This window comes from Rhincodon typus, chromosome 33 (assembly GCF_021869965.1).
Source record: "Rhincodon typus isolate 14 chromosome 33, sRhiTyp1.1, whole genome shotgun sequence".
Classification (NCBI taxonomy): Eukaryota; Metazoa; Chordata; class Chondrichthyes; order Orectolobiformes; family Rhincodontidae; genus Rhincodon; species Rhincodon typus.
The window spans coordinates 3372875-3398127 of NC_063364.1; the positions used below are offsets into that span (position 1 = coordinate 3372875).

Consider the following 25253-nt stretch of genomic DNA (forward strand, 5'->3'; position numbering starts at 1 on the left):
CCCTGACAGTGAAGATGGGACTGCATGCAAAAAGAGCGACATTCAGTGACATTGCCAGAGATAAATCCCCTAGCAACAATAGCCTGAAGATTATCATAAACCAGAATCTTACCTGGACCAGCTGCACAAATTTGTGGTTTTAAAAGCAGGCTAGAGCTATCTAGCCTGCTAACTGTCCAAAGAGTCTCCACCACAAATGAGGTACAAACAGACTGTGTGCAATGGCGTACTCTCCACTTCCTGGATGTGCACAGGTCCGACAATGTTCAAACTGGATACCATCCAGGAAAAGCCTGATTGACTGGCACTCCATTCACCACCTTAAATATTCAGTTGCTGCACTACCAGGTCAGCATGGCAATAGTGTATGCCATCTCCATGATACATTGCAGTAGTTCATCAAGCCTCCTTTGACAGCTGTTTCCAAAGCTGCTACTTGTACCTCCTGGAAAGACAAGTGTAGCAAGCACAGGGGGACAACAGGACCTGCATGTTCCCCTCCAAGTCACACAGCATTCAGACCTCACTATTCTATCGTAGTTTGGTCAAAATCCTGGAACTCTCATCTCAACCTACTTATCAGGATACTTCCACTCCAAGGCAGCTCACCAACACCTTCCATGGGCTGTTAGGGATGAGCAGCAAATTATGCTGATGCCAGTGATACCCACAGCTTGAATGAACAAGAAAAGTGAATAATATTTCAATTTAAGTGATTTTGATAAGAATTATAATTAAAAATCTCTAAACTAAGATGTCAATTTGTATTCTTGGATACTTTTCTGAAATATAGTTGGAGACATTTCTAATTGATCTTCTGAAAAATTGTTAAGGAATTCAAATTTGAGGCCAGATATAAAAGCAGAATGTGATATTTTAATAAAGTACTGGTTTGTGATTATTGTTACAGTTGTTGCAGGAGGTAGGGGAAATGGTAATCATTTAGAAGTTAGGATTTGACTGGAAGTGATGATGTTTCCTAATTTGTAAAGATCTGCAGCCCCAGTTCTGCCCTCTGAAGTACAGGTAATTTAACTAAGTGCTGTTGTGATTTGTTTTTTACCAATGTGTTTATGTTCTATGTTCTAGGCAACTCCAGCAGCAGCAACAAGCTGAGCTTGAAGTGGGTCCAAGAGAAGGTCTACCTTCCTATGACCCTTCCCAGGTAGTATATACAAAGAATTGTTGTTTTCACAAGTAATACTTCAAAGATGGCCTAGCCCATCGCATGACATTGTGCACTTAACCAGATAATGCATATTTATACAATTCAATGTTTTGAATAACTAAGTAGAAAATATATTAGTAGGCAGATGAAAGTCTGCATGACTGAAAGAATTGATGGTTATAGTAGACTTCATGTAACTATTTATTTTAAAAGGTGCCCGTTGCAACTGTATCTGCCGGTGTCCAAGAACATGGGAAGTCAATTGACAAAACTGACCCACTGTTTTCGCAGGATAGAGACCCCAGATTCACAGATATCTACACTGGTATTTCACCTGGTAAGTTGAGTTATGATGAAAGCAAAATTCTGAAAATGCTGGAGATCTGAAATAAAAACAGGAAGTACTTGTGAAACTCAGAACATCTGGCAACATCTGTAGAGAGAAACAGAGTTAACATTGCGAGTCAAGTACGATTGTCTGAAGAAAAGTCCTGGGCTAGAAATATTAACTCTTTCTCTCTTCACAGACGCTGCCAGACTTGCTGAGTTTTTTCCAGCAATTTCTGTTTTTTAAGTTGAATTATGAAGTTTGTGTCAATAAAAGCTGAAATGTTTAACAGCCATAACCTTAAAACGCAGGACAAGAACCAATTAAAACTTCATAGTTGCCTTCAAACAAAAAAAAGCAAAATGTTGCATACTTTTTTCCCTCTTAAAAGCTTTTTTTTAAATATTTCTAAAGGAATGCTCGTTAAAATTACCTGCTTAAATAGTAGATAAGGATATTTTTCAAAATTTCAAACATTAAACCTGTATAATTTGTTCAAAGAAATAGAACCTTGGTATTTGTTAAATAACAGTTGCTGAAAATTGCCTGTTTTTATTTTTCATTTCGTTTTTCAAACTTATGCTGAGAATGTCTTCAGCTGGATCTATTAATTTCAGTTATGTCTTCAAATAAAGCAAAGATAATAGAAGTTTAGGGAATAATTAATCAAAGTATGTTAACTTCATTGTAAGCTTTTGGAACAAAGAATTCAGTTTTTCAAAGTAAACTTTTGCTCTTGGAAGTGCATTGTAATCCTGAATGTAATTTATCCTTGCCTGTTTGTGTTTATCTGCTTGATAGTCAGGAATTATTGTCTCCCATTCGTGAATCACAAATCACTGACAGTAGTTCTGAGCTGTTTGAGAATTCATGGAAAAGCAGTTCCATGTCTATGTTTTCATGTTTTTGTCTGTTGCTGGCATGGTAACTTTCAAATAGAAGACTTTAATGGCTGCTACAGAAGGATCAAGACATGCAAAAATTACAGAGTCAAGATTCTGCTATTCCAACATTTTCTCATCAACGTGAAGAAGTTCAGAAAATGTTAATATAACTTGAAAGGCTGATTCCCAAAAGATAGTCTGAGGTATGATGGGATACACTGGCATCAATTTTGTGCCTCCTCATGTATTGCTGTTGAAGCTTATAATCTGGCATTTATCAGGACAGACACAAGGATGCTAAATTTCAAAGGAAGTAACAATTTATACTGCATGGAGAGAAGGTACTGGTTTGTTAGGAAGTCAGGTCTGATTGTTCAAAGCATTGCTACGGCAAATACATGAAAGGGTAATTGTTATCTAAGCTTTTGTTTAATGGCACAATTTCTGCAGAAGACAAATCTCTGCATATGCATACATGTTGTTTGAGCTCTCCCTTCGAAATTTGGCATTCTTATGTCTGTCCTGAAGAGTTCAGGAGGAAATGCTTCAAAAGCATGTCTCTCCTTTTCAGCAATACTTAAGTTCTATATGATCAAGCAGCCTCCTCATGTCCTTGCCATGTCCTAAAGCATTTCAGAATTACAACTTAGATTTAATTGAAGCAATTATCTGTAAGAAAATGCACAGAATAAGATCCTAGAAATAGATGTTGGGGCAATTAGCCAATTGATCTCTGTTTTATTTTTGATGTCTTTGGAGGAAGGAATTGTGTAGCCGTGAAAAATTCCTGTGTTCTACAAAGATTCTTCTATATCCACTTCAGTAGGTAGGAAGTGCCTTGGTGTAAATTTTGTTTCAGAAAATGGCATCTTCAGCAATTCATCAGTCCTTGGGAAATGCTCTAAACTGTCAGCTAGGTATGGATGAAGAAGTAAATTGTGACTTGAACTCCTCACCACCTGTTCAAGTGATATCAATTCAACCAAGCTAACACCTACAATATGTGATCTTACACTTTATACTGAATGCAGATTCTGGGATTTAGGGTACAATAATATTGTCACTGGATTGATATTCAGACACCCAGGCTAACACCTTGAAGCATGAGTTCAGTTCCTGTGACATCAGTTGATGGAATTCAAATTCCATCAATAAATCTGGAATATAACCTACAATCTTCAATTGCCATTAAAACCCAGCTAGTTCACCAATGTTCTATGCAAAAGGAAATCTGCCATTCTACATATGACTCCAGATCCACAGTGATGTCATTGACTGTTAACTGCCTCTAAATTGGCTGAGTAAGCCACTCAAGGGCAATTAGGAATGGACAGCAAATGCTGACTTTGCCAGTGACATCCACATCCCATGAAAGAATAAAGGATTCCACCAGCTGAAGAAAAGAATAAGCTTTCTGTGTTAAGATCATTGGGCTCTGCTGATATTCTCCAGCCAGCATAGAATGGGCGCACTCTAAATCATAGGGTACAATTATGTTTATGTGATTGTTATACTTTGGAACTGTATCTTCAGATTTCAGGTAAAATGAAGGGGGAGTTGGCCTCTGAAGAAAGAAAATGAGGGAGAGATAACATATTTTTGAAATCTGACTTTGAGGCAAAGTGCTCCGGATCTGCTGGAGGATAAGTGAGTTAGATCAAGAGAAAATCTTTAGAAATCAAAAGGGTTGATAAGTACAGTTAATATGAGAAAGCCAGCTGAGACTGGACGCTGGAAAAGAAGATCTGGCAACAACTGAAGGAGTAATTGTGGGTGAAAACAGAAGATGAGAGAAAAATCAAATGCTTGATAACACTGAGGCTAGTACTATGGGAAATTTGAAGAAAGCCAGAGAAGAAGCAAGACAAACCCAGCAACCTCACTAATACAAGGACACTGGTTAGGCCATTTTTGGAATAATGTATTCAATTCTGGTATCTGGAAAGATTTTATGAAACTTGAAAGGGCTCAGAAAAGGTTTACAAGGATGTTGCCAGGGTTGGAGGGCTTGAGCTGTAGGGAGAGGCTGAATAGGCTGGGGCTATTTTCCCTGGAGCGTTGGAGCCTAAAGGATGGAGGTTTATAAAATCATGAGGGTCATGGATAGAGTGAATATTTAAGGTCTTTTCTGCAGGGCAGGGGAATCCAAAACTAGTGGACATGGGTTTAAGGTGAGAGGGGTAAGACTTAAAAGGGATCTAAGGGGCAACTTTTTCACGCAGAGGGTAGTGCGTGTATGTAATGAGCTGCCAGAGGAAGAGGTGGAGGCAGGTACAATTACAACATTTCATAGATTATAAAATCCCTCCAGTGTGGAAACAGGCCCTTTGGCCCAACAAGTCCGCACCGACACTTGGAGCATCCCACCCAGACTCATCCCCCTAATCTACATTTCTCTGAACATTACGGGCAATTTAGCATGGCCAATCCACCTAACCTGCACTGTTTTGGACTGTGGGAGGAAACCGGAGCACCCGGAGGAAACCCACACAGAGACAGGGAGAACGTGCAAACTCCACACAGTCGCCCAAGGGTGGGATCGAACCCGGGTCCCTGGTGCTGTGAGGCAGCAGTGCTAATCACTGAGCCACCGTGCCGCCCAAAGGCGTCTGAATGGGTACATGAATCAGAAGGTTTTAGAGGGATATGGGTCAAATGCTGGCGAATGGGACCAGATTAATTTACGTTTTTTTGGTTGGCATGGACAAATTGGACCGATGGGGCTGTTTCCATGCTGTACAACTCCATGATTATAGAGACAATGTGCGAAGAAAGGGATTCTGAGATCTAACATGCTAACTTCTGGTCTGACAGCAGGCCTGTGTGAATTAATTTTTAGAGATTAAGAGGGACCCAAACTGTTTGACTATAAAGAAGGTATAACGTGTTAATACTTGGAGTCAATGGATGCTGAAAATCTGAAACAGAAGTTGCAGGAGGAACTCAGCAGGTTAGGCAGCTTTTGTGGAGAGACAAAGGGAAAGACCGAGCCCAGTGAACTGTGTCCCTTTATCTGCCTAACTTTCTTTTTCTCTTTCTCTGCGCTCCATCTCCATCTATTTCGCTCCCCCTTTCTCCACCATCAGCATAAACACCACCTTTACCAACTATTATCAATTCTGGGTCACAGACTCAAAACGTTAACTCTGTTTTCTCCACAAATGCTGCCAGACCTGCTGAGTTTCTCCAGTAATTTCTGTTTTTGTATACTGCAGTCTAAATTTGAGAATCTCCAAAGACCCAGAAAAGTGTTTAGAATATGGACGAACCATAAGGCATAGGACAAAAGTAGGTCATTCAGCCCATCAAGTCTTCTCTGCCATTTGAGGACATCGTGGCTAATCTGATAATCCTCAAATACACGTACTGCCTTTTCCCTATAAACCTTGAATCTCATACTGATTAAAAATCTATCTCAACTTTGAATATGCTTAATGACCCAGCCTCAGCATCCCTCTGTTATAAAGAATTCCACAGATTTATTACTCCCTGAGAGAAGAAATCCTCCTCATTATTATCTCACGTGTTTGACCCCTTATTCTGAGATTATACCCTCTGGTCCGAGACTCTCCCAGAAGGGCAACAACCTGTCCACATCTATCCTGTCAAGTCCTCTAAGAATCTTGTATGTTTCAATAACATCACCTCTCATTCTTTTATATTCCAATGAGTACAGGCCTGATCTACTCAACTTCTCTTCATTATACAATCCCTCCGTACCTGGTATCAGCTTAGTTGAACCTTCTCTGGGTTGCCTCCAATGCCAGTACATCTTTTCTTGAATAAGGGGCCAAAAACTATTCACAGGATTTCACTTGTGGTCTGACAAGTGCCTTGTACAGTTGTAGCAAAACCTCTGTGATTTAAACTGCCCATTTAATCCCAAGATGAAACAGAGTTGGACTTTCAAGGATGGCTAATCAACATCTCTAGTTGGATGTAGTGTCCAAGTGATATACTTTGCTATGGTGATAGTTTTTGAGATAGGCAGAGCATTGCAGAAGCCATTATGCTGTTGGCTTTCGTATAATATTAGTAAATATCACCAACAGATTAGTCCAGCACAAAAGGGAGAGTAGCTAGAACTCAAACATTGATATGGTTCATTTTACTGGAATGTGGGTGAGAGCTTGCAATCAGTTTCTACTGACAAAATTCATGAGTTAAAATGGAGTATCTTACAGCCAGTTAAATACTTATGATGTGTGGTTACTAGTGCAATTTTGTAAATCCCAGAAATCAAGATACCACAATAAAAAAGCAGTGACTGAACTGACAAATTAAACTGTTTATCGATGTTGGGAAATTTATGTTAAACTGAAATGTCAGTCTAGATTTTGTGCTTAATTCTCTGAAGTAGGACTTGAGTTCACAGGCTTCCGATTCAGACGCCAGAGTGCTTCCACTGAGCATAGGCTGACACCTACTTCCTGTGTGAATGTATATTAGGACATAAGAAATAGGAGCAGGAGTAGGCCATCTGGCTGCTCAAGCCTGCTCTGCCATTCAGTAAGATTATGGCTGATCTTTTTATGGACTCTGTTCCACTTACCTGCCTGCTCAGCATAACCCTTAATTCTTTTAATTCTTAATTCCATAATTCCTTTAGTGTTCAAGTAACCCTTAATTCCTTTATGTTAGGAAACTACCTATAGAAATATTGTCCTCTTATAACTTGTGGCTGCTCTTTTTTCTCTGTCTCCCAGGTCCCCCATCTAAACTGCAGAACAACTTTCTACTTTATTTTTCTGTACTTTTTTTGCTTCCCAGTTGCTGTAGGCGTTATTATTTAATTAAAAATGACATTTGGGGAAAAAAAAGGATGGTTGGCTGACTTCAAAATGGGGATAGAATGACATTTGGACCCAAGTCTAACTATTCTAAATCATCTAATACTGCTGGACTACAGCTTGGGTCTTAATTTCCCAAGGCACTTCAAATCTGGTAATGTCTTGCATTTCCGATTCAATTGTAATTTGTCATATTTTTGTTGTCACACACTGGTTACTCAAAGTTGAGTTACAATAAATCAAATCTGAAGAATTAGCAAATTCTCAAGATGTAACTAGAAAAATTCCAGTAAGAAGCTGTTGAGAGTAGGAAATCCACAAATTGTAAATTGGCTGGTCAGCAGGCATTAGCCAGTCAAAAAAATTAAGGAACTGGCTCTTGTACCATAAGTGCATTAATTTATAAGAAAAAACAGGAAATCCTCGAAATACTCAACATTCTGGTCTCCCTGATATAGAAAAGATGTTGTTAAACTTGAAAGAGTGCAGAAAAGATTTACAAGCATGTTGCCAGAGTTGGAGGGTTTAAGCTGTAGGGAAAGGCTGAATACGCTGGGGCTACTTGCCCCGGAGCGTCAGAGGCTGAAGGGTGATGTTGTAGAGGTTTATAAAATCATGAAGGACATGGATAGGGTGAATAGCAAGACTTTTTCCAAGGGAAAGGAGTCCAAAACTAGAGACTATAGGTTTAAGGTAAGAGGGGAAGGGTTTAAAAAGGAGCTAAGGGACAACCTTTTTACGCAGAGAGTGATGTGTGGATGGAATGAGCTGCCAGAGGAAGCAGTGGAGGCTGCTACAATGACAGCATTTAAAAGGTATCTGGATGGGTACATGAATAGGAAGCGTTTAGAAGGATCTGAGCCAAATGCTGGCAAATGGGAGTAGATTAATTTAGGATATCTAGTCGGCATGGGTGAGTTGGACTGAAGGGCTTGTTTCCGTGCTGTACAACTCTATAACTCTATTACTATGACTTTATGGCCTGGCAGCATCTGTGAAGAGAGAAACTGAGCTAACTTGGAAATCACAGAGGGTCAGGCAGCATCAATGGGGAGAGAGAGAGAGAGAGAGAGCTAATGTTTCGAGTCTAGATGACTCTTCATCAGTGCTGACATGAAGTGTGGAGGGGGAAGCATTTATGCTGGGGATGGTGGGATGGAGTGCTAGGGGAGAAAGGATGTTGATCTGAAAGTGAGAATGATATGTCTAACTGCCAGACTGGAAAAAACAGACAGCCCACTGGAGTAGGGGGAGGGCAGAGAGGACATGGTGACAGAGAATGTAACAAGTAAGGCTAAAAGAAAGGGAAGGAATGGAAGTAGGTTCACAATCTGAACATGTTGAACTCGATATTGAGCCCATAAGGTTGTAAAGTGCCTAGTCTGAAGATGAGATGTTGCCCCTCCAGTTTGTGCTGTGATTCACAAGGGCATTGCAGCATGCCGAGGACAGACAAGTGGGCATGTGAGCAGGATGCTGTGTTAAAATGACGGGCTACAGGAAGGTTGGGATCGTGCTTGTGCATGGACCGGAGGCATTCTGTAAAGCAGTCACCCAGTCTGTGTTTAGTTTCTCCAATGTAAAGTAGGCTGAGCTAACTTCTCAGATCAGTGACCTTTCATCACAGCATGTAGCCTATCATCTATTTGTTAGATTTAAGATGAAGCTGGAAAGGTATGTGAGGGAGGAATGTCTGATAGGGTGAGATGAACAAGATAGGAGGAGGTTTGTGTGTCACATAGATGGGTTTTGTGCTAAATGGCTTGTAATGTAAATCCAGTACCATTCTGTCTAAAACGCAGTTTGAGAAAAATAATGATCCATCAGTTTTCCCTTAATAACTAAAATTTTTAATCTTCAAAATTAGGCTTTAAAAAAGTAAAATTAGTTATTTCACAGCAGTATGATTCAATTTCCCTACTAAATGTTCTTTTGTTGCCTTCACAGTAGTTTTTAATATCAAAACAACATATCCAGGAAAACATAAGTTTCAGCTGTTTTTTTTCTTTGAACAGTTAGAATTACCAAGCACATCTGTAGAATGTGAGTAGGTTGCCAAATTTCTCAGTATACATCTGTGGGTTTCGCTGGGTTAAAGCATAGGTATGTATTGCGGTAACCTGCATGTATCATTACCTCTTCTGAAAAGCTTTGACACAAACTGGAGATTGGATTCGTAAACTATTACAACAAGTTTCACCTCTAAAATATTCAAAGCTACAAAGAAGAAGGGTCTAGGCCCGAAACGTCAGCTTTCCTGCTCCTCTGATGCTGCTTGGCCTGCTGTGTTCATCCAGCTCTACACCTTGTTATCTCAGATTCTTCAGCATCTGCAGTTCCTACTATCTCTAGTTTATTCCTGCTCTTAGTTTCCTGTCTGCCAACCAGTTCTCTATCCATGTTAGTGTACTACCCCCAATTCCATGTGCTTACATTTTAAATGTTGGTGTCTTATTGAGAATTTATTTAAAGCCTCTGAAAGTCTAAGGAAACCACATCCACTGGACCTCCCCTTATCAACTCTACATGTTGTGTCCTTGAAATATTCCAGATTTGTCAGGCATGATTTCCGTTTTGTAAATCTGCACTAACTCACTAACTGGTGGCATTTTGTTTCCAAGCTTAATGTTTAATAATGTACCTAAGCAATTTTCCTGCTACTGATGTCAGGCTAACTCTCTCCCTCCTTTTTTCAAATAGTGGTGTTACATCAGCTATCCTATAGCCTAGGTCCCAGAGTATTATCACAAAGTTGGGTGGAGTACTTGTGGATTGGAAGGCAGGACATTAGAATTTGTTTGTAAAATGATGAGATGGGGGGAGGGTGCATGGTCCCTTTAAAAGTTGATGAGCTTGTTCTAGGCTTAGATATTAAAAATAAATGTCTGCAAGCAGGAGCAGGTGCAGAAAGTTCCTGATATTGAAACATTTGTATCAAAAGGCTGAATGGTTAGCAACCCAGGCAGTAACCTTGTTTTGTTATTTGGTAACCAGTTGGAATCAGCCAGTTAATTTAAACCAGGCACATAGAGACTAAAAACCAATTAAATTTAAATGGTTGAGGACTCTGGGTGTGTACTCAATGGAGTTTAGAAGGATGAGGGGGAGATCTCACTGAAACTTACAGAATATTGAGAGGCTTGGATAGAGTGGAGGCCTAGATACAGTGGACGTGATTAAGATGTTTTCACTAGTAGGAGAGACTGGGACCTGAGGCACAGCCTGAGAGTGAAGGGATGATCCTTTAGAAATGAGATGAGGATACATTTCTTTAATCAGAGGGTGGTTAATTTGTGGAACTCATTGCCACAGAAGGCTGTGGAGACTGTTTCATTGAGTATATTAAAGACTGAGATAGGTTCTTTATTTGTAAGGTGATCAGGGTTACAGGGAGAAGGTAGGAGAATGGGATTGAGAAGTACACCAGCCATGTTCAAATAGCGGAACAGGCTCCATGAGCTAAATGGCCTAACTCTGCTTTTATACGTTATGGTCATTAGGATGGTTAACTGTGAAGAAGATTCTGCATAGAACATAGAACATAGAACATAGAATATTACAGCGCAGTACAGGCCCTTCGGCCCTTGATGTTGTGCCGACCTGTGAAACCAATCTGAAGCCCATCTAACCTAAACTATTCCATTATCATCCATATGTTTATCCAATGACCATTTAAATGCCCTTAAAGTTGGCGAGTCTACTACTTTTGCAGGCAGGGCATTCCACGGCCTCACTACTCTCTGAGTAAAGAACGTACCTCTGACATCTGTCCTATATCTATCACCCCTCAATTTAAAGCTATGTCCCCTCGTGCTAGCCATCACCATCCGAGGAAAAAGGCTCCCACTGTCCACCCTATCTAATCCTCTGATCATCTTGTATGTCTCTATCAAGTCACCTCTTAACCTTCTTCTCTCTAACGAAAACAGCCTCAAGTCCCTCAGCCTTTCCTCATAAGACCTTCCCTCCATACCAGGCAACATCCTGGTAAATCTCCTCTGCACCCTTTCCAATGCTTCCACATCCTTCCTATAATGCGGTGACCAGAACTGTACGCAATACTCCAAGTGTGGCCGCACCAGAGTTTTGTACAGGAGCAACATGACCTCATGGCTCCGAAACTCAATCCCTCTACCAATAAAACCTAACACACCGTACGCCTTCTTAACAACCCTATCAACCTGGATGTGATCTATGCACATGGACACCGAGATCTCTCTGCTCATCCACACTACCAAGAATCTTACCATTAGCCCAGTACTCTGTATTCCTGTTAATCCTTCCAAAGTGAATCACCTCACACTTTTCTGCATTAAACTCCATTTGCCACCTCTCAGCCCAGCTCTGCAGCTTATCTATGTCCCTCTGTAACCTGCAACATCCTTCCGCACTATCCACAACTCCACCAACTTTGGTGTCATCCACAAATTTACTAACCCATCCTTCTACGCCCTCATCCAGGTCATTTATAAAAATGACAAACAGCAGTGGCCCCAAAACAGATCCTTGAGGTACACCATTAGTAACTGAACTCCAGGATGAACATTTCCCATCAACCACCACCCTCTGTCTTCTTACAGCTAGCTAATTTCTGATCCAAACCGCTAAATCACCCTCAGTCCCATGCCTCCGTATTTTTTGCAATAGCCTACCGTGGGGAACCTTATCAAACGCTTTACTGAAATCCATATACATCACATCAACCGCTTTACCTTCATCCACCTGGTGCATATGCTCCTTGGAACTCTCCTACTCAACAAGACCAGTCAACAGTGTCAAAATGTGTAGTTCTGAAAGTGAGTGGATTTTTCGATAGGGTGTATGAGGTAAGAGGGGCCATGGAAGATACATAGATTGGTATGTGGAACTGAGAGGAGACAGGGAAATAGACATAGGTGGGCATGTGAGTATGAGGAGATTAGAGGTGGATATGGAGCCATTGGTTGGAATGGATGGGACATGGGGAAAAAGAGAACGAGAGTAGGAAGGGTGTTTTATTGATTAAGTACAATTTTGAAACTTTGAACACAGTGTTGCAGCCAATGGAAGACTTTCTTACCCAGTTCACCTCAGGAACTGGCAGCCTCTTAGAACCATTCCCAGTTTCTTGGCCCGACTCTGAATCCAACATGCACATCCCCCAACCAATCCAAAAATTGTAAGTGCAGGTGGCCATTTTTAAAGGGTAGGCTTGCAAAGTCAGGATTTCTCCCAACTTTGCACACCTGACATATGAATGAAAATCAGGGCCATTACCTCTCAGATTTCAATTTCTGTTTAACTCTATTTATCTATTTGATTTATTATTTATTTGATTTGATTTGATTTAATTATCCTACCACCTGCTGTAGTTCCTTTTATTTCTTTATTCTACTTCCCCCAACAAAGTTAAGGGCCGTCCACTTGAATGCACACAGCTTTCATAGCAAGGTAAGCACAGGCATTGGTTGGAGTTGTTTATGGGCCGATTGATAGTAGTGGTTGTGTGGAGCATGTTATTGATCAGGAGATGAGAGATGCTTGTAGCCCAGGCAACACAATAATCATGGGTGACCTCAATCTCTGTATAGACTGGGTAACCAACTGAGCTTTAAAGCTATGGAGGTTGATGAGTTTCTGAAGTGTGCACAGGATGGTTTTCTGGGGCAGCATGTTGAGGAGCCAACAAGATCTACTTTTTTAAAAAATTCATTCATGGGATGTGGGTGTCACTAGCAAGGCCATCATTTATTTGCCCAGAGGGCAGTTAAGAGTCAACCACATTGCTGTGAGCCTGGAGTCACATGTAGGCCATACCTGCTAAGTGCAGCAGATTTCCTTCCCAACAAGACATTAGTCAACGATATGGGTTTTTACCTACAATTGGCAATAGATTCATGGTCAACATGAGACTCTTCTCTCCAAATTCTGCCATCTGTCATGATGGAATTCAAACCCAGGTCCCCAGAAGATTACCTGGGTTTCTGAATTAATAGTCTAGTGCTAATACCACTAGGCCATTGTCTACGCTAGATCTAGTATTATGTAATGAAAGAGGGCTAATTAATAATCTTACAAAAGAACCTTTAGTGATGAGTGACCACAATATGACAGAATTTTACGTTATGTTAGAAAGTGAGGAAGTTTAATCTGAAGCAAGGGTATTAGGTTTGAGTGGGGGATATTATGAAGCAGGAGGCACAAATTGACTTTTGGGAATTGGGATAAGTCTTTAATATGTATGACACTACACAGGCAATGGATAGACTTTAAAGAACTATTATATGACTTACCGCAGCGATATATTCCTTCAGATGCAAAAAGCACAAAAAAACTCACTCACCTAGGATTGGCAAAGGAAGCTTAGGATTGTATATGATTAAAAGAAAAAGGCAGTAAAGTAGCCAAAAATGCCAATAGTTCTGAAGATTGGGATGTTTCTTCGAATACAGCAAAGGAGAACAAAGAAACTGATCAAGAAAAGAAGAATAGAATGTAAATTCAATCTATCAAAAAACATTGAATGGACTGTAAAAGATTCCTTAGTTACATAGGAAGGGAAGGTTTGACTAAAACAAACGTCAGTCCATTACAAATAGTCAGAAGAATTTATAATGGGGAATACAGAAATAGCAGAGAAGCTGAATGATTACTTTGTGTCTATTTTCACTGGAAAAGATACAAGCAAGTTTTCAGAAATTGAGATCCAGTGGCTAGAAAGAATGAGGAGTTGAAGGAAATTATTGATTAGTATGAAGATTATCCTAGATATATTAATGGAGCTGAAAGCTGATAAGTCCCCAGGACCTGACAGCCTGCATTCCAGAGTGTTGATGGAGGTGGCTGTAGAACTGGTTGATGCACCAGTGATCACTTTCCAACATACTATAGATTGTGGAATGAATCCTGAAGATTGGAAGGTAGCGAATGTCATCCCAATATTTAAGAAATTGGGGGGGAGGGGGGAGAGAGCGAGAGAGAGAGAACAGGGAACTACAGACCTGTTGAGTTATAGGGAGAGGCTGAATAGGCTGGGACCTTTGTCCCTGGAGTGTAGGAGGTTGAAGGGTGACCTTATAGAGGTTTATAAAATCATGAGAGGTGTAGAAAAAGTGAATAGCAAAGGTATTTTCCTCAGGGTAGGGGAGTACAAAACTAGAGGACACAGGTTTACAGTGAGAGGGGAAAGATTTAGAAGGGACCCAAGGAGCAACGTTTCACTCAGAAAGTGGTGCATTTATGGACCAAACTGCCAGAGGGAGTGGTAGCAGCAGGTACAGTTATAACATTTAGAAGACATTTGGACAGGTACATGAATAGGAAAGGCTTGGAGAGAAATGGGCAAAATACAGGCAAATGGGACTAGTTCAGTTTAGGAAACCTGATTGGCACAGACAAGTTGGCCCGAAGGGTCTATTTCTGTGCTGTATAACTCTATCAGTAGTAGGGAAAATGCTTAAATCTGTTATAAAGAATGGGGTTAATAGATACTTGGATGATGATGATGTCATTGAATCAATAGTCAGCATGGATAAGTAGGAAATTATGTTTACCAACTTCTTGGAGTTTTTTTGAAAATATCACTAACAAAATTGATAGTGATGGATGTAGCATACTTAGACTTTCAGAAGACTTCTGATAAAGTCCCACTATAATAAGCTGCTTAAAAAAATTAAGGCACATGATAATGTACTGGCCTGGGTTAATGATTGACTAAAGGTCAGAAAACAGCATTGAAATAAATGGGTCATTACTGTGACTAGTAAAGTGCTACAAGGATCAGTACTTGGGCCCCAGCTGTTCACACAATGATTTGGAAGTAGAGACTAAATGTAATGTTTGCACATCTCTGTTACAATGCACAGTGAGAATGTGTGTTGTGAGGAATATGTAAAAAGCAGCTCCAAGAGGATTTTGTCAGGCTTAGTGGATTGGCAGAAACATGGCAGATGGAATGTAATATGGAAAAATGTGAAGTTATTCACATTGTTCAGAAGAACAGATTATTTCCTCAATGGTAAGAAGTTGAAAAGTATAGTTGTAAAAAGGGACCCAGTTGTCCTTGTCCATAGGTCAGCAAATCATTAGCAAGGTTAGTGGAATGATAGCCTTTTCTGCAAAAGGATTTGATTAGGGAGCAGTGAAGTCGTTCTTCAGATGGAGAGGCACTTGGTTACATTGCACTTTGAGTACTGTGTGCTGTTTTGGCCTCCTTACCTTAACAAAGATATTATTTGCCATAGAGGGAGATCAACCAAGGTTCATTAGACTTATTCTCAGAATGAAAGGACAGTTCTATGAAGAGAGATTGATAAACTGTGCCTGTATTCTCTTGAGTATTGAAAAATGAGGAGAGATTTCATTGAAACTTACAAAATACTGAAAGGGACAGACAGGGTAAATGCAGGTAAGATACTTTCCCTAGTTGTGGAGTCTAAAATTCCTGTTTCAGTCCAGTCTACATCCTTCCTGCTCTCTCATTATTATTTTCTTATTCATTTGTAGGATGTGGGCGTTCCTGGCTGGCCAGCAGCAATTGCCTGTCTCTAGTTGCCATTGAGAAAGTGGTGGTGAGCTGCCTTCTTGAAACAGTGTAGTCCTGTAGGTTGACCATAATGCCGTTAAGGAAAGAATTCCAGGATTTTAACCCAGTGATGTTAAAGGAATGGAGACACAGTTCCAAGTCAGGATGCTGAGTGGCTTTGAGGGGAACTTATAGTTGGTAACATAGAACATAGAACAGTACAGCACAGGACAGGCCTTTCGGCCCACGATGTTGTGCCGAACTTTTACCCTAAACGTAAGGTCTATCTAACCTCCACCCCTACCTTATACTATCATCCATATGCCTATCTAGTAGCCGCTTAAATGACCCTAATGAGGCCGACTCCACTACCCTCTGCGACAATGCATTCCACGCCCCTACCACTCTGAGTAAAGAACCTACCTCTGACGTCTCCCCTATATCTACCTCCACTCACTTTAAAACTATGCCCCCTCGTAATAGCTACCTCCACCCTAGGAAAAGGTCTCTGGCTGTCCACTCTATCTATATCTCCGATCATTTTGTACACCTCTATCAAGTCACCTCTCATTCTTCGTCATTCTAAAGAGAAAAGCCCTAGCTCTCTCAACCTTTCCTCATAAGACCTTCCCTCCATTCCAGGCAACATCCTGGTAAATCTCCTCTGCATCTTTTCCAATGCCTCCACATCTTTCCTGTAATGAGGTGACCAGAACTGGACACAGTACTCCAAATGTGGCCGAACCAGGCTTTTGTATAGCTGGAGTGTAACTTCACGGCTCTTGAACTCAATGCCTCTATTAATGAAAACTAACACACCGTACGCCTTCTTAACAACTCTATCCACCTGGTTGGCAGCTTTCAGGGAACTGTGGACATGAACCCCAAGATCCCTCTGCTCCTCCACACTGCCAAGAATCTTTCCGTTAGCCCTGTATTCTGCTTTCAAGTTTGTCCTTCCAAAATGAATCACCTCACACTTTTCAGGGTTAAACTCCAACTGCCACTTCAGTTGGTGGTATTCCCATGTATCTGCTGCCCTTGTCCTTCTGGATGGAAGTTGTTGTGGGTTTGGAAGGTGCTGCCTGAGAATCTTTGGTGAATTTCTGTGTTGCATCTTGTAGATAATGCTGTTGTTACTGAAAGTTGGTGGAGAGAGTGGATATTTGTGGATGTGGTGCCAATCAAGCAGGCTGCATTATTCTAGATGGTGTCAAACTTCTTGAGTGTTGTTTGAGCTGCACTCATCCAGGCAATTGGGGAGTTTTCATCACACTCCTGAGTTGTGCCTTGTAGATGATGGACAGACTTTTGGGGAGTCAGGAGGTGAGTTAGTGCAGTATTCCTCGCATCTGACCTGCTCTTTTGGCCACTGCATTTAACTGGTGAATCCAGTTGAGTTTCTGGTCAATGATAAACCACAGGATGTTGATATTGGGGGATTGAGTAATGGTAACAGTGTTGAATGTCAAGGGGCGTGGTTAGATTGTCTACTATAGATAATATTCATTGCTGATATTTGTGTGGCGTGAATGTTATTTGTTACTTGTCAGCCCAAACCTGGATATTGTCCAGATCTTGCTGTATTTGAACTTGGACTGCTTCAGCATCTGAGGAGTCACAAATGGTGCTGAACATTGTGCAATTATCAGGTCTGGCAGCATCTGTGAAGAAAAAAATCAGAGTTAACGTTTCAGGTCTGGTTCTGAGGAAGGGTCAGTGGGAAGGAAGGAAGACCTGCTGAGCTTTTCCAGCAACTTTGTTTTTGTTCCTGATTTACAGCATCCGCAGTTCTTTCGGTTTTATTGTCCAATCATTGGAAAACATCCCCACTTCTGATCTTATGATAGAAGGAAGGTCATTGATGAAGCAGCTGTCATTAGAGAGAGACAACAGGTGATGGCTTAACTGAGTGTCATTCAACTGTTTTCTTATCTCCCCTCGGTATTCTGTTGCACTCCTAACTATGCACAGTTAGTCTGCACTATGTTAAATGGCATGTCTGTAGGATTGTGTGTCAAAGTCTGCTGGTGTTGCCACGTTGTGGGATATCTGATGTTCCAAGGTTCCTCCATTAGCTAATTTTAGGTTGGAAACTAGTTTCATTTGAGTTTTTGTTCAAGGCTTCTTATGATTGTTAGAACAAATTCATTTTGTGCACGATATACAGATGCTGCATCCAGGATGGTCTTTTCTGGTTCTCTATATTGAGAACTTAATCAGCAGGTTAATGTTTGAATATCTTAAAAACAGCTAAAATGTTTATTTTATTTGGAATCTGAATGTTTTGTTAGTATGCTAGTAGTGGTGATTGCTTACAGTCACTGATGTAATTTATGTTCTGCCAGTAACTTATGGTCTGAAGAAGTGTCAGTGCACCCAAAAGGTTAACTCTGATTTCTTTCCACAGTTGCTGCCAGATCTGCTGAGCTTTTCCAGCAATTTCTGTTTTTTTGAAAAGATAGGTGAATGTCAGATGGAAATTCTCTTCAGTGCAGTTACTAACACAACTTCAGCTGAAGGTTATTTCATTCACCAATTCCTCTGTCACTTTCTGGACATCCTTTATTAGGTTTCTGCTGACGGTGCCTCTAAATTGAGTGTATTAGAGTATTGCTCACATATTTATCAAGCATTATGATTTAATTTGGCTAACACATAGGACACTGTTTCTGGCATAACGTTGGGAATAGGGACTGGATTTCCTTATAAGACCTCAGTCTTCCTTTGGCTGGAAGCCAGGGATCAGGAACCCTGGCTACTCTGTGTTCTGCTGCTCAGCATTGCTGAATGTCTAAACCAATTTTAAAGTTTCTTGTCCAAGTAGAAAAAGCAGAAGAAAAGTTGTTAAATGCTAACCTTCAAAGAATGTAGCAACATGGGTAAAGTTCCTTGTTTGCATTGCATTTTAATCTTCTTTCGTTGACAGTTCTTCAACCACTTTCATGTGTTTGTTTGGTATTACAATTTTTGTTTGACTGGAATGGAATGAGTATGCAGGGTCATCAGTCCTAATATCCATATAGGTACAAATTTTAAAATCTTTTTGATGCCTGCTTGAGTTAGTTTTGTTCTCAGACACAGCCAAGAGCTGTAAAAGAGAAGCAAAGCAAAGACTGATCTGGAAGCAGAACTTGCAACATCATATACAGCAACAGTGCAAAAGGTTTAAACCTCTCACCCATTGCGATCTGCAGCTTCTCTGCCTAGAGTTGGATAACCTGGAGTTGTTACTTTCTTCTGAGTGCAGGTTCACTATCCATACAGATTTCTGGCTGCTGGCTGGGAAAGCCAACAACTATCTGACGAGACCTTACCATGAAGATCCAGATTCACTTTGTTAGCTGATCGGGTTCTTTGCTTGATTACCTCTTCCCTGCAACCTCCCTGGCTCCCGGTTAACATCAGAGTCATGTTCACGATCACAAGTTTTTAATTCTGATCTTTATTTTGTACAGATCAGAAGATGTGATCTGGAATGGTGAAAATGAAGTGCTAAACAATACACTCACTTTTTCACCTTTGTTTTAAAAAAAAGGTTAATAATCATTTATATTTTCCTTTTTAGATATCTATTTGACACTTATGTATTTTAAATCAACCAATTTCATATAATCTGATTTTCACTAGAATGAACAAAATAGACAATCACAGTTTTCCTGTGGTACTGATCCTTTCGCACTTTTGTCAAACAGTAACAATCCCTATAGTTTGTTAATCATGCAATGGAGCATGTACTTATTTTTCCAAAAATCGCTGAATAATAAATTGAGAAACTCCCAACTTTTAAGTACATTGCAAGGAACATTATAATCCTCCAATCTCACAAACTCACAACAAAGCATTTCTTAAATTTAATTACCCAAAATGTAGAAGAAGCAGTTTTTTTTAATGGCAAACCTATATTGTGTTAGACACCCCAGTAAAGTAAAATTTTACCTGTAGTGTTGGAGTTTAGAATAAACTATAGTGTTTAAGAAACTGGAGCCTCACTCTCCTGGTTCTTTAATGTGGGATATCAATAAAGGTAGCAGGACACCTTTGTTTTAAAAAAAAGGATTAATAATTATTTATAATTTCCTTTTTACAAATCCAATTGGCAGATATATGTTTTAAATCAACAAATCATGGATACTGTTCTGAGATCTTCTTACATTAATAACCTTTCCTTTAAATTGAATTCTTTATTGTAAAGACATGATTTAATAAATCTAGTCAGAATGTGTAACTGTTGGATTAACTAAGACTTAGTAAGAATCACAACATTCATTACAAGTTGCAGCTTTCTGTTTATATATATTTTCCATTGTTATGATCCCAAATGAGACCGTCAAAGACAGAGTCTAGCTTGAACAGTTCTTCATAATATTCTCTCCAGTGAGGAACCTCATCTCCTCCACCTCTGTGCTTGTCCCTCAGCGGGATGAACACAAGTGCTTAGACCATGGATAATTTCAACAGAGTCCTCCTTTTGATAAAATGAACATATCTTGCAAAAGCAGCACCAGAAAGATAAGTACAAGACCTTACGGCAACGTTCTCATTCCAAACACTGGCATCTCCCGTCTACGTTATCATTTATGCAAGGGAGGTATACATACTATAGACAACAAAAACAGAAATTGCTAGAAAAGCTCAGCAGGTCTGGAAGCATCTGTGGAAAGATGACTCCACAGATGCCGCCAGTACTTTTCCAGCATTTTCCAGCAATTTCTGTTTTTGTTTCTGATTTACAACATCCACAGTCCTTTTGGTTTTTACATACCATGTAGAGATGCCCATATCACCTGAGCCATAACAGGTTCTGACAACTGCCTGATCCATCACTGCCTCAACCAATCTATCATCAGCCTGGCTCAAATCAATGGAGGCAAGAGAAGCAACGCTGCAAGAAAATTCTCATCTAAGGCAGCCCTTCTCAATCAGCATGTCATGAACGATCTCCAGCTACCACACACTACAGTGTGCCCTTGTCGACCTGAAAGTTCACCATAACAGGCGTCTGTGAAGAGGGCCTTGGTAGCTGTACCAGCACAATCTTTCCAGCCCCTGAACAATGTGGACATTGACAAGAAAGTTGGAAAAATTGCGTGAGATCAGCAGTAAGGATGTCAAGAGCAAGAAGTCCCATTCTTCAAACAAGTGTTGATTGACAAGATGAGAATCTCTCTGATGAGCTGTGAGAGGCCTATGTGCATGTATTAGCATGCCTTAACATCTCGTTATTAGTTAATGTCACCTCATATATGTGCAGTTTCCCATTTTTCACCCAGTGGGTAAGAAACAAAATGAAAGTCAAAGTGCTTACCTGGTGATTCCAACTCACCACTTGCTCGTCTGACACTCAGTAGTGGCTACCAGTTACCAACATCTCAGGAAACGCACCCCCTGTCACGGACATTGGTATTTGGACATCTACCAGCCTCACTGCATCATGGCCCGTCTGCAGTTGACTTACAATATGGCCTGCATGTCAGTGCTGCAGTTCATAGGCTCTTGAACCTCTCAATGCAATGCTGCTGCAAAGACACTTCGTGCACAGGGAAAGACATCCAATTCATGGATTAGACCAGGATGCATTTCAGTGCTGTTCGCTTTCTGTCTTAGTATTCACTCACTTTGTTCATACTTTGATGCTCACAGCATCTCTGCCTAGGCTTCCTTGTGTTTTTGTTTTTTGTCCCCTCAGCCAGATTTGCAGTTTCACACTAACTCTGTGTTGCCTTGCCTTTTAGCACAGACAGAAAGCCAAGCTGTTGGCTATAGTTGTCAGCAATCATCAGTCACAGTGTTGCTGTAGTCCCAGTGCTGTCAATCTCACACATACATTGGTGCCAGCAGCATGCATGGGAAATACAGTGCACACGTATCGATCACATAACCATGTCTCAAAGTGTAAGGAAGGAGCTAGCTTTTTAATCAAGTTAAGGGAGATACCTTTCAGTAAGGGGATCCAACACAGTAAGCCAAGGGCAACCTCTGACATCAGCCCAGGGGCTTGAGCATGGTCAGTCACTCACTTGGGACATCCAGGATGATGGGATTCATGCCTCTGTAGTATGGGGTATGGACCACGATAATCACTGTGGGTCCAATGCAGTCCATGGAGTTACAGTAAATCAATCAGCAAGCTGCCAAAAATCAGATAGGAATCTGATCAGTCATCAGTCAAAGGCTATCTGTCCAAGTTGATCAAGGGGCTGGACCACTGTCCGTGTGTGGGTCAGTTTGCTAAAAGTAAATAGGGGACTACCGGGGCCACTATTGCAGGAAGGAAGTTGGGGAACTCAGTTATGATGTTTGGAGGCAGTGTGCTGGGATGCAGTGGGGATAGCAGTTTGAAGTGTAGGCCAACTTGATATATTAAGTGAGGGATATGATTGGGTATGCAAAGGAAAGGGCTGAAATGCATGAGCAAAATCTTGTAACCTGGAAACATTGGCCCTAGTTGTCAAAGTGAAAGCATCTGCCAAGGCCTCACAGCCTATATATGGTTCAGTCACTTCATACCTTGGACCATTAAACATGGTGTAGTACTAAGAAAGGCCAGGGTGTGTTCCTTCATTCTTATTGTTGTGGCTGGAGTGACATTTACTCAGACAACTTATGATTACCAAGAACATATATTTACAAATGTGGAAACGTATTTACAGTGAAGTTTCACCCATATGTCCTCAGATGGTTGTCATCTTCCTTTCCCTCCAATAATGTCTCGCTGTAGTCCTGGGCTCCAGAGCTGTTCTGGAGGGAGCCTGCCCTAGAAATGGATTCTATTGGCCTTGGAGTTTTTGTCAGGCTAGTCTGGGGCATTTGTGGCTAGAGGGTTCAGAAATGGTGAGTGTGTCCAGGCCAGAGGTAGGCTTACCCTCGTTGGCTCGAACTCCCAAAGGGCTGGATTTAGTAAGCAAGATGGATTTGGAACACTTGGTCACCTCTGGAGTGTCCAGAGTGGAGATCTGGAGGCCTGTATGTGATTCCTCATGCTACTGTCATGGTCCTGTCTCCTAATGAACAACAGGCACCTGGAGTGAGATCAGTGCTTCTCCCTTTTACCTTGCTATTGGTAGTAAACACCCAGTGGTTAAAGAGATAGGGTGTAGGTCTGTGCTTATATCCTGCAGACTCTGAGTGTGCTGGACCTGACTCCCCATGGCAGCCACTAACCCATCCATGGAGTAAACAGGTTCACATGTCAAAGGCAAACAGCATTCGCTAAGTGCTCCAACCTTTGAATCAGCTTGCTCGGTGCCTCCAATAAAACTCTAACTGTGCCTGCTGTTTCTGTGTTTGCTTATGCAATTAAATTACATACTGATTGTCAGCACACAGAGGTACTTCAGAACCACCACGAGTGGTTGTGATTCTTACTGGCCAAGGTCAGGGTCCTGTCCTCATAGGACGCCTTACCGCCCACCTTGACTTTCTTGGCCCTGTTGTGGAGTATTTTCTCCTGGAATGAGACAAAAGTGAAGGATTGAGTGTGATGAAAATAGCTGACACAATGCTGGTGTGGGTGGGGAAGAGGTGGTGAGGTGTCCTTAGTGAGCGAGTGTAGAGAGCATGGAGGGTTAGTAGTGTGGTGGTATTAAGTAGTTGAGGTAGAATGTTGCACAATGGTGAGAGTGGGGGACCATGAGCCTTGTTGTGAATTATGTGCAGTAACAAAGATAGAGTAACAGAGAGAAAATTGTGGCACTTAGCTATGCAAAGTATCAAAGGTCATTGACCTTCTTGCAGCATTGCTGGCCTTTCTTTGGAGTGTGGAAACCACACTGATCAGGTGGTGGCCTTGGAACAAGATGGAACCGTCTGGTGACGTGGAATCCTCTGCCAATCTTACAGGAATGAAGACTGCCATCTTCTGTATCATTCCATCCACCGGAACTTCCAAGTCCTATCAGCAAAGTGGGATGCCAGTATCCCTTTGTTTTCCATGTCTGGGGAAGGATTTATAGGAGCCACGCACTGAGAGCGCTTGACCTTGTGCACAACTGCATTTTAACTATGGTGTTGGAACCTGGAATCCCGGGAGCTCCCAGCAATGGTGAATACTTCCCGAGTAATACAGTATGACGAGTGGAATGCCATAACGGTATGGTGAATAGATAATGTCACAGTAGCCAGGTTTCAGAAGATAGAGGGAGAAATTTCACCCCTCATGGAGAGGAATCCTCCATGAAACTCGCCAAAATTCACACTTAGCCATTTGCAGTAAATTTAGCCCATTATGACTGGTTTAACAAAAATGAGGTTGAAGATCTAATAGTGTAGCGCAAATCTTCTGCAGATGGGAAACTTCATCACACCTGGACAGAAAAGCAGCAGTCCTACAGGCCCCAAAAGAAACATTTCAGCATAAAACTTGCATCATTCAGAAAGAATGGTGGATTCAAAAGCAGAGAAGACCTGACAACTCTCAGACATCAATGCCATTGCCATTTCTTCAGCACTATAAAGATAATATTCAAAGTAATTATGAAGGAAACCCAAAATGATGTTTAACACTGATGAATATAAAGTGACAGATTTGTGTCAAAAATTGAGACACAACTAAACAGTTAACAAGAGTGAATTATCAAGTCTAAAAGTGATAGTTAACTTTGCCAATGTACTTGTGACAACTAAGGAAAATGCCGAGACTAGAAAGTTCAGTCATGTAGTCAAAGCAGTTAAACACTGGTGACAGTGCATTTGGAGGGGTGATTTCAAATGAAATACCACTTTGAAGATTCTCTTTATGGATGTTGAGAGAGATTTGGCTGCATGCAGCATAACAGATGTATTACCCACTGAGACATTGATTCGGTTCTGGTTATTAAGCCACAAAAACATTGTACAGCATTGAAGAGAAATGGAGTAGGACTGATCCCAAGTGTAAAGTCAGGGCACTATGAGGAAGGTGTCTGGGAGATTGAACTCAACAATCTGAAAGGAATGTAGCTATACATACAAATATCAGCGCGAGAGTTTAATCCAGGAAGCCAATGCCAGTGATATTTGAGCCTGAAGGTCAGTTGAGTCAGGATGAATTTTTATGCTGAAAATGTGTAAATGTCTGGAGCAGATTTGATGTGGGCTTTGGTGGCATTTGTTGCCCACTCCTAATTGAATGTAATGGCTTGCGTGTCTATTTCAGAGTGCAGTTAAGAAACACCCACATTGTTGTGGGTTTGCTGTCAAATGCAAGCCAGATCAACTAAAGGTGGCAGATTTCCTTCTTTAGAGGGCATTAGAAAATCAGATGAGTTTTCACTCAGAAAAAGAGAAACTAGGAGCAGTATTAGACCATTCAGTCCTTTGGGCCTGTTCCACCATTCAGCATAATCATAGCATATCTTAGTACCATATTCCTAGGCTTTTTCCTTGATGCTTTTAAAATCTCAAAATTTTTCCATCTCTTTTATGAATATATTCAGTAATAACAGTTAATATTTGTCATGGTCACCCATAGAATCACAGAATCCCTACACTGTAGATAGAGGCCATTCAGCCCATCGAATTTGTGCCAACCCTCCGAGGAGCGTTCCACCAGACCCATCCCCACCCTATCCCCATAACCCCACATTTCCCATGGCTAATC

General features: G+C 41.0%; 1 protein-coding gene across 1 annotated transcript in view; it reads left to right on the forward strand.

Annotated features, from left to right (window-relative positions):
- Positions 1–25253, forward strand: part of arnt2 (aryl-hydrocarbon receptor nuclear translocator 2) — a 347885-nt gene that overhangs the window by 246977 nt on the left and 75655 nt on the right. The window contains exons 12-13 of the mRNA XM_048616062.1: positions 1090–1165; positions 1382–1505. Of these exons, the coding sequence (XP_048472019.1) occupies positions 1090–1165; positions 1382–1505 (200 nt within the window). The remainder of the gene's footprint in view (positions 1–1089; positions 1166–1381; positions 1506–25253) is intronic.